Source organism: Sorex araneus, chromosome 1, assembly GCF_027595985.1.
Source record: "Sorex araneus isolate mSorAra2 chromosome 1, mSorAra2.pri, whole genome shotgun sequence".
NCBI lineage: Eukaryota > Metazoa > Chordata > Mammalia > Eulipotyphla > Soricidae > Sorex > Sorex araneus.
The window spans coordinates 59679227-59696180 of record NC_073302.1 but is presented as its reverse complement, the minus strand read 5'-3'; the positions used below and the strand labels follow the sequence as shown (position 1 = coordinate 59696180).

The window sequence follows — 16954 nt, the reverse complement described above, 5'->3', positions numbered from 1 at the left end:
AGTTTATAAGGATTATTTTGCAGCAATGTGTACTTTGTCCAATTGGCATATAATTATGACCACAGAATACTTATATATTTGAACTAGACACAAGTTTTGAAATAGAATAGCCTATATTTTCACTGATGAACATCAGAGGAAATTGATATTTTTATTAACAAATTAGAGCACAACTATAGTATAAGGTTCCCCAACTCTGATCAAAGTAAAACTTTTAGTTCTTTATGTATAGTTTTCATTGACTTTTTTCATCACTGAATCTTATATCCGAATGAATACATACTTTAGATCTTGACTACCCTAAGAATTTGTAATATTTCATTAATGACGTTAGAAAAATATACACAAACATGACACTTTCCATTCTCAGTGTGTGTATTTTCCTCTGGTTGATGAAGTATCTACACATCATTAGAATTAGTAAAATTTTTGGCCTTAAAAACATAGATTTTCATAATCGTGTTGCCCAAAGTTTCTCTAATTGTAACCATGGGCACCATATGCTCGGTTACACATGATAAAAACCCATCATAAATTGTGAATCTTGAACAATATAAAAAAGCTTTTCCCCAGTAAAAAGAACAAACAAAAATGCCTGCTCCTTTATTTGTGCACCATGAAACGTCTTATTTATTCACTTCAATTCTGCATTTACACAAAAGTGCTGTAATAAAATATCTGTACACTACTTCTGTTACAAATATAGATAATATTTAAAGTGACTTTATATATTCTAATGTAGGAGTTTCACGCTCTAAAATGGGAATGAACACATGATAATTCCTCACCAGTTGTCTCAATAAACAGCTCCATCTGTTTCCCCTAGTCTTAAACTATTGTATTATAAGATGCTAATATAAGGCAATGAAACAAAGTTATGTTAATCCCCTTAATTTTCTATCAATTTACTAATGGCACACAACCAAATAATTACTAACACATTGTTTTTTTCCCCTGTCATTAAGATTAATACAAATTGAAAACCAGTTGCACAGTACACTACCACATTTTTTGTACTGCATCAGTTACAACCAGGTCTCAAGATTCTGAGAATCTTCTGTGTTCCTCTAGGTAAACACAGTTGCTTTTTTAGAGAAAGCACAGTTAATACATCACCACTTATTAAAACATGAAATTATTGTACCACAGGTCAAAAAGAAAACAAGTTAAAAAATGAAACAAAAATAAAACAAATTCATTAAAAGATACCTTGATGATGTTAAGACATAGTTTCATATATTTTCCATTTACTCAATCTTAAGAATACATTTTAAGAGTAAAATACATGTGTATATCAAAGGCATGTTTCTTATAGTATCTAAAATCTTTAAATATTATGTAGATTTAAACATCTAGTAGGAAGTTTTTTTTTAGTTAAAACTAGAGAGAGGTGTTCAATCGACAAAACTGACACATTACTATACAAATCAAAGTTTTCTTCTTTATTTTATATTCTCATATCTCATAAATGGTCTTTATTTCAGAAAACCATTTATCTTTGGTTGTTTGGAATTATTTTCCTCTCTCTACTATCCAGTTAAGCTAAGTATATAGCTTTGGTCGTGGTAACTACAAAATATCAAATTTCTTTAAAAGAAAAACTGGATTTACTTATGCAAATAGTCCTCTTTAAGTTAATTGAAAAGCAAGGTAAAAGGAAAAACTGCTAAATTTTTAGTAAAATAAAATAATTTCTAGATGATAAAAACAAACAAAATTAAGGGATTTTCCCCCTCCTTAGGTTTGAAAAGCTCCATTAGAGGCAGCATGGGAAAAGCCATCCACAAAAACAGTTGCATTGTCTTTTCACAGGGATTTGAGTGAGGCGTTGAGCTGGCTCAATTGTGGCAACAAAATCAGGAGAGAACCATCAGAGTGACAGTGCCTTTTGTCCGCTTAAGGATGGCAACAGCTTCTTCATGGGTCACCCCTTCTAGACTCTGTCCATTGACAGCAATGATCTGATCACCCCTTTTGAGACGCCCATCTTCAGAAGCTGCTCCCTGCAATTATAAAGTAGGCTTGTTACTTTGCAAAAAATGCTGCCTTGCAGCTACACAACAGAAAAAAGATCTAAACAAGAATGTAAATTGCTCTGCATGTACACACACATTGCTCTCAATGCTCCACGGGTACTCAACAGCCATTAAGCAATGATGAACATACACAAAGGAGGCCTTTCTCCTAAATGGCTTTAGCATTGCTATTCCAATTTGAGAGAGGCTTTAAGAGTCAATAGATTAGCTGGATGGTTTTTTGACTGTTCGGCACAGCAGTTGGTGGACATTCAAATTAATAAAGAATATTTGGGAATTTGCCTAGTAGGAATGATTTCAGAGTATCCAAAGTTTTTTTAAATTATTATTATTAAGAAATATATGCAGGGGAAAAAAGATAAGGATTAGGCAGGAACAAAAGCAGTTTTTCAAGACAAGGGCATGAGAGCTAGAAACTCGGAGATTTGAAGAAGCTTAAAAGTTCAAGGATATATCAAAGTGAAAGTAAAGTGAAATTTATTAGTTACACAGGCGGGGGGGGGCTTAGGGTGGGGGGGCTAGGGGCGTGGGGGTGTTTGGGGTGTGAGGGGGCGGGGTGGAGCTATACTGGGATTCTTGGTGGTGGAATATGAGCACTGGTGAAGGGATGGGTATTCGAGCATTGTATAACTGAGATTTAAACCTGAAAACTTTGTAACTTTGTAACTTTCCACAATAAAAAATTAAAAAAAAAAAAAAAAGTTCAAGGATAAGAACAAGGCACAAATTCTGCCAGTGCTAACTCCAATTCATCCTGTAGATGTAAAATGGCATTTCAAGATGCCGGGTGCTTTATTTCCCAAGGGTAGATGGGAGTCTTCTGATTCCTTATGGGTTCTAAGAGATGAAGATTAAACAGACACGGCACTGTTGTCTGAAAAAGGACCCTATATTAAGTCATGTTTAGAGTAGCCAATTATGCAATTAAACATGGGATTAAAAATATGAAAAAGTTAATGAGGAATCCATAATGATGGCATCCTTAAAATATGTTCTAACTAGCATGCCTTAAATAAATTGTTTCTAGGCTGTGAAAAAGGACTGCATGACTCTTCTAGTTACTGCAAATGCTGTTTATATTTTTGGACGTACCAATGGCTTAAAGAAATCTCATAAATTAAGCCTATAGCTCAATTGCTCTCAATACAGCATTTTAAACTGTCTAAAATAATCATTATTTTTGAAATAATGGAAACTTCCACAGCTGGGTAATTTAAAAGGGCACAAACCTAATCATAAACTTCTGTATCAAATCTTTTAAAAGATTTTATTTAAGTACTGTTCCTATGCATTGTAAAATTTTGAGATTTTGGATTTTTATCTGTAGGAAATTATGTCTAATTTTGTACCTACAATGGATTAACAATAATTATATGGGTTTAAAATTTTAATGGTTATACCAATGTTGCAATAACTTTATTATGCTAAACATTCTTAAGGTAGAACATATTATTATATTATTATAAGTACATATAATTTTTTTTTTACTGGAATCCCTTGATTTCAAGATTATCCTTTATTGTAGGTAATAGGGCTGCTGGATATTCTTCATGATTTAGTAGTGAATTATTTCTATTTCATTTAAGTAAAATTAAACTTGCAGAATAAATTTTCTAATAATTAATGTGTACAAGCATTTTTACTTCCTTTTTTGTGTTTATTTAATACTTCACAGCAAGAAAAAATTAAAGAAATTATAGAGCCCTGTAACAAGCACATTTAAAATATCCAATTTTCAAATGATTCTATCATATGCCATGTGTTTTCAAGGGAAAAATAGACCTCACTCTCTAAAGTTCACTAATATTTATACATACATAAATATTTGGACTAGAGCTATAGCACAGCTGGTAGGGCTTTTGCCTTGCACAGGACTGACCTAGGTTTGATTCCTCTGTCCCTCTTGGAGAGCCAGGCAAGCTACTGAGAGTATCCTGCCCGCATGGTAGAGCCTGGCAAGTTACCATTCAATATGTGAAAATCAGTAACAACAAGTCTCACAATGGAGATGTTACTGGTGCCCGCTTGAGCAAATCAATGAACAATGGGACGACAGTGCTACAGTGCTATACATACAGGCTGGATCGATAGCACAGTGGGTAGGGCGTTTGCCTTGCATGCGGCTGACCTGGGTTTGATTCCTCCATCCCTCTGGGAGAGCCTGGCAAGGTACTGTGGCGTATTTGATATGTAACAGTAACAACAGTAACAAGTCTCACAATGGAGACATTACTGGTGCCCGATTGAGCAAAAATCAATGAACAATGGGATGACAGTGCTATAGTGCAGTGCAGTATACATACACACATGCACACACACATATTATCATGAGTATCCAGAGAATTTCAACTTGAGCCTATTTTCCTTTAAATACAACTAAGCTTCTCACTGAACAAAAATATTTAATGACCCTTCCATTTGTAATTCAAGAAGAAAATGAAAAATTGCTGACCATTTGGTACCACCTTAGGCCATAAACTAATAAACCTGTTGCTGACCGTTAGTAAGGGATGTTTAGCAGGGAGGAGAGTAGTGGAAATTTGCAAGCTTACCTTTGCAAACACTGTTTTCACATAAATGGGTAAATCTCCATGAGGGCTGCCATATCCTCCAACTATACTGAAGCCTAAGCCTTCTGGTCCTCGGTCTAATGTAATGGACTTACACTGAGGGGGTCTGGAGTGAAGGAAAGGAAAATAAAGAGATTTTAGACAAAAAACAAACAAACAAAAACCATGAGTGTTAGTGTGTGTGGAGTGTGTGTGTGTGTTTGTGTGTGTGTGTTTGTATGCATCTATTAATTTATAAAGTACCAATGATCTGAAATCTACACTTCAATTCTCTGTGTTATGGACAGAGAGTATATTATGGGTATTTTGGGGATGCTTAAATTGGCAGTGCATGCTGTACTCAGTATTTTAAATTTATATAACCTAATAGAATCCTACTTACAATCCTAATTCTGAAACTCAGTTTCCTTAAACTAACATATTAATGGCAAGTTCTCACTGCATAGAAGTCAATTCTTTTTTTAGTTTAAAATGAGAAGACTGGGCTAGAGAGATAGTTTAATGGGTTGAACAGTATGAGTTACATGCTAGAGTCCTGGGTTCAACACCCAACACTGTAAGGGCCCCTGAGCACAACGTTTTGTCCCCATAGCAACGAAACAAAACAAAACAAAACTGGAAGTAGCCCATGAGCACCTATAAGTGTGCCCCCGCCAAAAAAAAAATTAAAATATAAAATAAAGTGAGAAGAATGGGAGTAGAGCTGGCTACGAGATGGAGCTCAGCATTTAAACACTCGCCTTGAATGTGTGTGAGGCCCTGGGTTTGCTCCCAGGGAGAAAAAAATAGATAAAAATCTTAAGAGGCTGAAAAGTCAGGACAACCATGAAATAAATCAGAAACATCAGTGTTTCCAAGTTCAGAAAGAAAAATCACAATGTTATATATAAGCAGTGTGAAACGACATATCAAACTATTTTAAACTTTAAACATACCACCTTTCTTCTCCCCTCCCCATTTTCCATGTTTTATTACTCCAAAGTTAAACCACTTGGTTTTTCTCATATCAAACGGATACTGTGTAGGAAATGCTGAATTTTTCAAAGATCAGACCACACTTGCTCCTTGTCACACAGGTCATTACATCATAAACTAAACTCTCATCACAAAACAACCAACCAACCAAACACTCCCCCCACCCCCGAAAAAAAAAGAAAACCCACCCAAACCCAATAAAACAAAAACCCCAAAAACCTTAAGGCATAAAAGTATGGAAGGCAGTGTATGCATGTCAATCCGTCTATTCACATGAAATAAACCAACCCCCAAACCCACACTACAATCTTTGAGCAGTTTAGAACACTAGTTTTTTGGGGGCCAGAGAGATAGTAGAAGTGGGTCTGGAGCTAGCCAGGCACACGGCTAACCCAGGTTTAATCCCCTGCGCCCTGCCAGGAACACTTCCTGAGTGAAGAACCAGTAGTAAAGTCTGAGCACTGCCAGGTGTGGCCCCTCAAACAAACACTAGCTTGATATACTTCATTTGTAAATTCACATTCATGTAAGTGCTAGGGATGTAAGAAGCTTAATGTGTTAATTTACCCTAAGTCATCCTGAAATATACTGCTTGATGTCAGCCCCGTGAAAGAAAGACTAGAACTGACAGGCTCCTGCTGGCCTGTGACCACGCTCACGTCTCCCCCAGCAACCACCTGTACATAAGAAAAATACAAAAGAAAATACATGATCATGTAGTTAGACTTTAGTAATTCTTTACGAACAGCATGTAAGCTAGCTATTTTATTATCTAACTTAATGATTTCTGTTAACGCAATTCGCAGAAAAAAAAAATTCCATAAGGTCCAGAGACTAACAGAAAAAAGATTCTTCCTTCTCAATTGCACAGATTTCCCTTAAGGTTTTTCAAATATCGCTTCAATATTCAATTGTTACTTTTTAAAGATATTTAGCATACAAGGTAATCACACTTACAATGCTGGCAATTAACAGTTGCTATTGAAAACTTGTGCTTATTCCTGTTTTTAATTTTTTCTTTTGCTTCTTTGATCCACACCCACAGTGCTCAGGGCTTACTCTTGGCTCTGCACTCAGGGATCACACATGGCAGTGCTTGATGTACCATTTATTACTGGGGATCAAACCAGGGTCAGTGTTTGCAAGGCAAGTCCACCACCATTGGTATGATCACTCTGGACCCTGTGCTTTCCTCATAAAGTACAAAATAACAAAGGCATCAGGACAAAATCACTGTCACTGTCATGCCGTTGATCATCAATTTTCTCGAGTGGGCACCAGTAACGTTTCCATTCGTCCTAGTCCTGAGATTTTAGCAGCCTCTCTTTACTCGCTCTTCCCAGCAGTGATGCATTGCAGGCTCTTTCAGGGTAAGGGGAATGAGACCCACCATTGTTACTTTATTTGGGACTTGATTTACTTTTTTAAACAGTCTTAGGGTGTGGCTGCCAATCTACTGGAAAATGGGGGGTCTGGGTCGACGAGGCCCAGTCCTGATCCGAGCAGGCTTGGGTATCTCAGCCCTGGGTCCCACACACATCAGGACAAAATATGACAGAAAAATCTTTCTTATAAGCTTTCTTGGAAGGACTCTCAAATATAGTTATTTGGAATAAAGGTAAATAATAATAACAACAGGAGATTTAATCACATTTATCACTTTACTATCAATGCTTATATGTCTTCAAGCTTCCCTTATTCTGAATAGTGCTTTGGGAAAAAAAATCTTACCTGCATTTCAATGATGCCAGAGGCACTTTTCAGTAAGTTAACTGCTTGGGTGTGAGTCATTCCCTCAGTGGATGTGCCACAGATAGTGACAATTCTATCTCCAACCTTCAAGGCAGACAAAATAACAGTCAGTGACCATGAAGAGTGGGACACCAACCACATCATCATTTTCTTCTCTACTTTCCATCCCACACATACACTGCTCTCAGGAACTGTACTATAACCAATGAAACCACTAACACCCCAAACCAGTAACCACACAAAAGAAGTGGTGATTGATGCCTCTGCAGTGGCTTTCTATTATCTGTAGGGAGACCAGGGGGGTGGCAAGCAGGGAGTCAAGCTCTTCTTTGCTCTTTCATAAGAAACTGCTTCCTATTAAAAGAATAAAATTTTAATATCATTTGGAAACCAAAATTTCTCTGGAAATTTTTATTATACACATTAGAATCGACTCTAATACAAGGGTTGGCAAGGCCAAGTCTGGCCCACTGCTTGTTTTGGTTAATAGAGTTTCGTTGGAAGACAGCCATGCTTATTTGGCGGCTTCCACAGGGCAGAGCTGACGAGTTACAACAGAGACCCATATGTCCCACAAAGTCTAAAATATTCAATATTTGGTCCTTCACAGAAAAGAAAGTCTGACCCTTGTGTTATATGAAACAATTAATTTTTAAGTGTTAGGCAATACTGACTTAGATATCAGTGGGAATTAAAATATTCCTGACATCTATTAACTAAGAGACCATTTAGCTAAGAGGTGGTTCTGTTTTCTGACTCCATTCAATTCATGAGGTCATCCAGATTTTCCTTTACAGAGATCTCAGTGGCATATTCACAGGATATCAGTACTAGATAGCATAAATTCCATCAAAGCATTCAACGTTTGGATGTTTGGCTATTTCCTCAACTTTCAAGTAAGTTTTGTACAGTTTGATAACACTGAATATCATATTTATATTAATTTTTGCAGAAATTGATAATCCAATAAGCCTTTAATTTAATGAAGGTAAATTGATGCCTACACAATGAAATATGCAAGGGACGCATGTCACTTCATACTACTGTATGAAAACAATTTGTAACTGCAATCACTGAGTTTCAAGGTCATAAAAAATTAAAACAAGGAACAACTGCAAATCTTGCCATTCACTCAAGTGCAATTTTTCATACAACAGCCAATTTCCTTCTACGTTTTCTTCATCTTGCATTCATAACAAATCAATGCTTTGATTGAATTTTCTGACAGAGGCACAAACAAGCAGACAATATTAAGAAAAACGGGTGGCCAGATTCAATGGCATGTAAAACTGTTGCTAGATATGTAGGGCTGCTAGGGCTATCAGGACGATTAGCAAAACTTACTCTGAGTTTCTGTGTTTGAGCTGCAACACCGTTAGGGTGCATCATTGCAATAAATATAGGAACATCACCCAGCGGGCTTCCCACTCCTCCAGCAATGCTGATTCCCAGTGAATCTGTGGACCCCTGCCATGAAAGATATTGAATATTTTAGTCAAACTGATATTTTCAATTGGTATTTGTTTTCTTTGGCATAAGATTCCATGAATAACTCTGGTAATTTTTATAGGTATGGTGGTGGGAAAATGAGGCTTCAGAAAACGGCATTATTTTGACACGTATCTTTAACATGACAGAAAAAATAAGCATCTGTTTAGGAAGTAAAATACACTCAATGAAATTCATGTTGTATGACTAATGAGAAGCAGGTAAACTCATTAAGTGAAAAGGCCACACAGTTTGGAATCAGATCTGTGTGCAAAGCCAGAAACCCATTTTTAAAATCCCACAAACCTAGAATTAATGCATGCCTCTCAATCTCTAGATCTTGAATGATAAATATAAATAAAGTCCTCTCACAAAGGACTGTGGTGAATATTAAAATGCAGAGCGATAGCATGAAATGTCTACAGGGGAATTCAGGACGTAGCAAAAAGCCTATTAAACTACAGTTGTTTTTATTTCCTCTCCTATAAAGAGCAAGCTGTTGGAGAAATCTCTTCCAGGAAACTAGGAGCTATCTGTTGAAGGCAAAGTCTTTCCTAGCACTGTAAGTGAGACATCAGGTATTATTCTGAACAGGGTTACATTGATGCCATTTTTGACAACTCAGAATATTCAAATAACATTTGCTATTGTTGTCTTTGTTTTGGGACCACACCACACACAGTGGTGTCTGGGATTTAATTTTGGCTCAGAGCTCTTGGGTGAGTCCCAGTGGTTCGTTTTTTTTTACTTTTTGGGTCACACCTGGTGATGTTCAGGGTTTACTCCTGGCTCTGCACTCAGGAATTACTCCTGGCAGTGCTCGGGGACCATATGGGATGCTGGGAATTGAACCTGGGTCGGCCGCGTGCAAGGCAAACACCCTACCCGCTATGCTATTGCTCCAGCCCAAGTCCCAGTGGTTCTCAAGTAACCATGAGGTGCCAGGTATCAAACTTAGCCTTCCTGTGAGGTACGATCTGGCCTAACAATTTTTTTTAACAAGGACTATGACCAGCAATTTCAACAAGAATTGCACTGTGCTATTTTTACTGTACATATTAAACGTTTTTATGATGATACTATGAGGCAGCTAAACAATAGGAAAATTCATATGTAGATGCATCTTAAATTAACAAAGTTTTTATCATCTTCTCTCGCTTCAGTTACCTTTTTTATTTCAACTGTTCTTAATCCCTGTATTTCAGATGCCACTGTAAAGGTGAAAAAGATGAAAAATAGAGTTATTAAAGAGTTTTTAGGAACATTTAAATTTTAGTCAGCGCCCTAAGAGGATGGGATTAAATATGATACCCTGTTTTCTTCCTTTCTTTGTTTTGTTCTCCTGTTTCAGTTTTTAAGAGGGATGCTCAAGTTAGTAGTGCATGAGATTGAATCTTTCTTTCAAAGGAACTTATTACTGCTCTAGTTGGAAAAATGCACACAACATCCCATTTCTCTTTTCTCATTACAAACATTGATTATATAACTGCATAATCTACTTTGAATGAGTCAAGAACAGAATGTGCTTTGGAGAGAAAGACACATGTGCACAGCTGAAAGGAATAAAGTCATGGATGCATTAAAAAGAATCCATGGACTTACGTGCCTAAATTTCTCGAATATTAGTCACATTGCAAACAGAGCCTGCCATATGGTTAGTTTCCTCAATTTGAACAACTTTCAACCAATGCTCCAAGCCAAAAAGCACTCTGCATCTTGATTTTATGTAATTAAAACACAGGAGGATCATATTAATTTTCTCAATCAAAATTTCTGCAATGTTCATGGAAAAAGAAGGCTTCACTTAATGGCATTTTCTGATTTATTACTGTTACATTAAACAGAGAAAGAAAATAAAAATAAAACGGGAAAGGCTGCTATAAGCACACACTCATTTTATTCAAAATTTTTGCCTACATAATTTTCCCATACAATGGGATATAGGACGATTTGGTGAAAAAAAAAAACAGCTTACAGGTAAATTTTAACAAGTAAAAATCAGTGTTGATGACAAAAGTCAAGATAGTAAATTATGCTTAATATAACAAACCGATCTTACATGCATTCTTCGAGCTACTTTCCAGTGACTCAGATGTACTGGATCCAGAGAGTGGAAAAGTGAATGATGACAGGCTGCCTTCACTCATCTACAAACACATTACAATCATTTCACAAAATTCTGGAAGCAACAATAACCTCTTATTTTTAGAAATTAAATTAGACCATAATTGAATCATGTGATATTTTAATTCCTGTAATGATGCTAAAGAGAGAAATATCTGTTATAGAACAGTGGCATTTGATAATTTGAAGGACAATTTAATCAGCTATTAGCAATTTTCTTTTGAAGGGAGTTGCCTAATGATTTATGAAAGTTAAAATGAAGAGAATGATGAAACTGATTCCAAACTACCTAAAATTTTAGTGGCTTTTCATATCTCACTAAGCTATTCTCTCTAAATTTTAACTGATGCCGTACATAGACTGAGATTTGGAAGCTGCAGAATTAGGACTCCTAATGGGAAACTAATGAAAGCCACCAAAGGCTCAGTAAAGGACTTGAAGAAGGCTGATGAAAATGAGCACGAGAAGACAGAGAAGAGGATCTCACCAAGAAACTAAAAATATATAAATCACACTTTTACTCAAGGTGGTGAGGATATATAGTTCATCCACAAGGAATCTTGTTTGTTTGTTCGTTTTTTTCAGCTGGATACTGGTTGATAAATATTTGTTATAAAATCAATGCTGCTTATGTAGGTTTTAAATATATTAATTGACTTATGAGTTTATGAAAAAGGACGGACAGAAAACCATGTCTAAATTAATTCCTAACAATGATTTACAAATTGGGCTGGAGCGATAGCACAGCGGCTAGGGTGTTGCCTTGAATGTGGCGGACCCGGGTTCAATTCCTCCGTCCCTCTTGGAGAGCCCAGCAAGCTACCGAGAGTATCCCGCTTGCACGGCAGAGCCTGGCAAGCTCCCGATGGCGTATTCGATATGCTAAAAACAGTAACAAGTCTCACAATGGAGACGTTACTGGTGCCCGCTCAACCGAATCGATGAACAACGGGATAACAGTGCTACAGTGCTATAGATTTACAAATCACTTATGTCAATATTCTATTTACCTGTTTTCCCTACCTCGGAGTCTATGCTTCAGTTCCCTGCCAGGCCTTCAGTTCCCTGTACAGGACCTCTGACAGACCCACAATTGAAGCCTCACTGAATACCCTTTTGGCTCAGGGACTGTACCACCCAGAGGAGTTCCTCTGCTACCCACCTGGCTGCTTTGAGAAGGCCTCCTCTCGGAGTGGAATGGACCAGCTTTGATTCTTCCAACTTCCAAAGTTACAGTGCCGAGGGAACACTAGGACAGCAGTTTTTAGAATGATTAAAGAAAGTGCTCTAAACATTTTTCTAGGAATTCACTTTATTCTTCAGAAGTGAGTTCTCAAAACCATATCTGTTTTAAAAAATTCTACAGACAAGACTATTTCCCAGGAGACTTTTATGAAACGTTATAGATAATAAAAATATCAACAGGGAACAACAGCAACACCAAGTGTCTTATTATCTTGTGATGTATATCAAGATTGTTTTCACCAAGGTAAAGAGAAATTAAGAATTAAGCAATTCTCTCACGGAACGTGTTGAGTTAGGAAAGTCAAATGAACTAAGGAACTCAACTTTGAAAAACAAAAACAATAAAATCACCACTACAGCTTATTTTCCCCTTAATGGCAGAGGTTCTCAGATAATTGGGCAAACTCTATTGCTACACTATACCTGAATAGACCTGTTGACACATATTTACATAAATCACACTGCCATTAGTACAAAATAAGAATTAGAGACAACTTCTCTGTGGCCCTTTAAAAACAACCATAGGCATGCAAGAAATGCTTATATAGTCTGTTGTGGATAAAGCACAATGAGGTGGTTGAGATACTTGCTTTTGAAGTGAGATACACTGGTTTAAAGGTAGATGATGTGGTTACTGTGTGAGCTCATACACATCTCTCGTTAAATCTTTTGCTCGGCAATATTAAAATGGAGACCACCAAAAGCCATTCTGATAAAACAATCCTCATACAATGTTTCTGACAGTGTCCAGCATAAGGTAAATATTAGCTACTGGTATCATTATATACTTCTGACGGGATAATGAGGGATGTGTTACTCTTGAATACACTGATCACAGAGCAAGCTCTGAAAGGTCAAAACCTGACATAATTATTCATTAAGCTGTTTTTTTGCTGTTGTTGTTTCAGAGGGGGGATATTTTTTATCAAATATTTCAGGAACCTATCTGTATTTCCAGGTTATTATGTAACTGCAGAATTCAACAAGTTCTATACTGTAATTATATATTATGTAAAGTTAAAACTCTTTCATCTACCCTCAGCATGTGTATTTTAAAACTCAAGGGCACTGTTACTATTAAAATTTTTTAAGATAATTTTTCTATTATAAGGCTATTTATGCTCATCAAAAAAAATCTTGAAAATTAGAAAAAAGAACTTTGTAACTCGTGTAATTAGCTCAATGTTTGTTAATTAAAAATATCATAACATTTTGTTTTTCATAGTTATATCCCTACATGATAAATGATACTCTTAAAATATACTATTATATATGTTCTTCCATGTTGATAACAATTTCATGAACATCATTTTAAACATATGAAATGTATCTTTGCTATATATACTAAAGCATATATCCTGTCAACTTTTAAACTCTGTCTCTCTCTTTCTCTGTCTCTCTCTGTCTCTGTCTCTCTCTCATTTTTGGACTATACCCAGATAAGTGCTTAGTGCTCAAAGACAACTTCTAGCAGTACTCAGGGGAACCACAAACGGTGCTGGGGACTGAATCAAGATCAACTGCACTAAAGACAAATGCCTTAACCTCTGATCCTCTCCAGCTTAAGTTTTCTCTTATAATAATTAACATTGCCATGAACATAGGCACATATGCTTTTGAGGGTAGAGGATTATTTGTGAAAGGATGATTATTTATTTTGGAACCACACCTGGTGGTGCTCAGTGAACCACACCATGCTAGGATGGCAATCAAACCTGGGCGTCCTCACGCAAAGTATTCACTCCACTCCATTGAGCTACCTCTCTGGTCCTATGCAAGGTATTCAAATAAATTATAAAATCAAAGCAAAGAAAGAAGCATAATAGCTAAAATAGAAAATTTATATAATTTTTAAGACTCATATATACTCTCAAACTCATTTTTAAATAATAATTGAACTGGAAGACATGAAACAGTGGAACAGAAAGCCAATAAAATACAGGAGTAAATGAGAGCAGAAATAAGAAAATTACAAACAGAAATGGCATTAATTAAAAATTCAGTAGATGAAATAAAAAACTCCATAGGTTTTTTTGTTAATGGCCCTTAACAGTAGAGTAACAACAGCTGAAAACAAAATCAATGAGGTTGAGTATGAGACACAGAAAACCTCCAGGGTACAGCAAAAGATGGAGAAAATAATTCAAGGCCAGAGCAGAGAACTGTAAGATGGATTCAAGAAAAACAACACAAGAATCACTGGAGTCCCAGAAGGAGGCAACCCCAATGAGACAGTTACAGTTAAAGACAATATTGCAAAAGAATTCCCCAAAGCTGAAGAACGCAAGAATCCTGGTCCAAGAAGCATGAAGGGTACCAGCTAAAAGAGACTGTAATAAAAAGACTAAGACATATCCTAATCAGAATGATGAACTCCATAGATAGAAATACAATACTGAAAGCAGCAAGATCAAAGAAAGAAATGACACAGAAAGGATATCTCTTAGAATCACAGCAGACCTATCAAATGAAACCCTCTGGGCAAGAGTTTAACTTTTAAGGAAATATTTTATATTTTACAATTTATTTAAAAAATAAAAAATGGTTCTGTCTTTCCAACAGAGAATAATTTTTCATTGGGGAAACAACTCTCATAATATAAAATGAGCTTAGAGCTAGAATGATAACCAGGGATGAGGGCATTATATAAGTTTTAAAATAATTCCTCATGGAGCTACTGACAGGAAAATTTGTATCAAATTATTTAATTTCATAAGGACGATCCATTCCCTTTGATTTTAAATGGTAAACTTTGAAGCAGCTCAACAGTTTTCAATCAGACTATTTGGATCAACAATTCTCTTTAGTGGTTCAAAAAGGGGAAAATATACTGTTGGAGAATTAGTACAGGGGCTCGGGAACTTGCCCTGCATATGATCAACCCTGATTGGAATTCCTAGCCGAACGTATCTGAGCACTGACCTGGGTCACCCTTGAGCACAGTGCCATAAGTAGTCCTGAGCAGTGTCAAGTGAAAAAATGGTCAAAATGTTTCTCTTACATTGTCCATTTCTGGAGAAACATTAAGTCACCCCACCTAGCTTGTCCAGAAGTGGATTAAGGAGTAGAAACGAACAGGATCTCAACAGAGCACGATCTACAGAGGTGCACTGTATATCCTTCCCCTGCCCCCATCCCACTTTCTTTATTTCTCCCTCAAGTTTCAAAGAGTGAGAATGAGATCAATGTTACATTCCTTCTACATGATCATGTAATATGATTTTGGGCATTTGAAATTTTACCTTTAGCAAAGCAGCCACAGCTTCCTGGGTGGCATTTCGGACGTTTTCTCCATTCACCATTAATATCTGGTCTCCTTGCATCAGCCTTCCGTCAGTATCTGCTATTCCTCCTTTGACAATGTCTGACACAAATACTCCAGTGTCACTTCTGGAATAGAATTTTGAAGTTTAGAATTATTATTTTCTCAGTTATCACATAGTGTTTAATAAAGGGCAAACTGTTTTTTAAGCTTTATTGAGTGTGTTATTGTCTTCAGCAATATTAGAAGACCATGTGCGGTGCTGGGAACTGAACCTGAATCAGCAAATGATGATAAGGCAAGTGACTAACCCACTGTGCTGTCTCTCTGCCCTCCCCAGAACATATCAAATAAATATATAAATATTTCAATAGGTATATACTGCCAGTAGAAATATCTGGTTTTTTTCTTTTTGCCACCCCTCCCTCCTCTGTCTGCTCAGGGATCACTCCTAGAGATGCTTACAATCCAGTTATGGTGCCAGGGATCTAAGTGGGATGATGAATACAAGGCAAGCACCTCAACCTCCATACTTTCTCTCTGGCTCCAGTGACTATTATTTTCATTTTCATTTTATGCACCATAAAGGTAAATAATGACATAAATTATACTTGAAATATTGTAACTTAATTATTTAAGTTTATTTAAATTTATTTCTGTGATGTCTTTAACTTTGAATTATTACAGGTCAATCTTTCAAAGAGAGATTTATGAGAAATAAATGGATATAATCTTATTCCAACCTTTTATTCATAAACTATAAGTAACTAACAACATCTTATTGATAACTCTGTGCACAAACTTAGTGAAAGCTCTAGTACTTGTTCTCGGGGCCAATAAACGGAATGAGTCATTTCACTCTCTGACCACCGATTTCTTCATCTTTAAAGGAGCTTCAATTTACTATTTTATATACGATTAAGATTACCTGAATATAACTATTTAAATAGATTAAGTGCTGTACACAGGCACCTTCAACAGTTAATCCCTATGCTTTCTGTTCCCTCAGGCATGCTCTCAGTACGCAGATCCTTTTCCTGAGAACATGCTCTACAGCCTTTTAACAGATCAACTATCATTAATCACTTTTAGCTTCAGTTCTGCACCTCTTTTCTCTGTGTGAAGTCCCTCTAGTCAACTTCCCTTGAATATGGTGAAGGGTTCACTTCTGTTTCCATGGCTCCTCCACACAACACACTGTCACTCATCAATGGATCCCTTTGTTTTCAAGGACACATTTAACTTTCATTTACAAAACTGCAGTTCTTGATACTAGGCAGTGTGTCCTATTTTCCACCACTCCCCTGTACCTAACTGATATTCAAAAATTGTCAAATGATTTTTGACTTGTGATTTCAAAAGAGCCCCTGCCACCCATCCATACTGCTTTTTAAAGTTCAATGTTGTTGATGTAATAATTACCTATACACACTAGTAATTAATGAAGATCCTACTCTTGCTAGTGTTCTTTGGAATTCAAATTCAATTTTTTTCTAGAAGGC

At 36.4% G+C, this 16954-nt stretch overlaps 1 protein-coding gene across 6 annotated transcripts in view; it reads right to left on the bottom strand.

Annotated features, from left to right (window-relative positions):
- Nucleotides 1-599: 599 nt before the first annotated feature.
- Nucleotides 600-16954, bottom strand: part of MPDZ (multiple PDZ domain crumbs cell polarity complex component) — a 182100-nt gene continuing 165745 nt past the window's right edge. For all 6 annotated transcript variants that reach the window (XM_055133728.1, XM_055133721.1, XM_055133732.1 and 3 more), the window contains 9 exons: nt 15433-15580; nt 12108-12194; nt 10881-10968; nt 9989-10032; nt 8678-8800; nt 7313-7417; nt 6149-6258; nt 4589-4712; nt 600-2003 (listed from right to left, as the gene is read on the bottom strand). In XM_055133728.1, coding sequence (XP_054989703.1) covers nt 1857-2003; nt 4589-4712; nt 6149-6258; nt 7313-7417; nt 8678-8800; nt 9989-10032; nt 10881-10968; nt 12108-12194; nt 15433-15580 — 976 coding nt within the window. In that variant the 3' untranslated portion in view covers nt 600-1856. The remainder of the gene's footprint in view (nt 2004-4588; nt 4713-6148; nt 6259-7312; nt 7418-8677; nt 8801-9988; nt 10033-10880; nt 10969-12107; nt 12195-15432; nt 15581-16954) is intronic.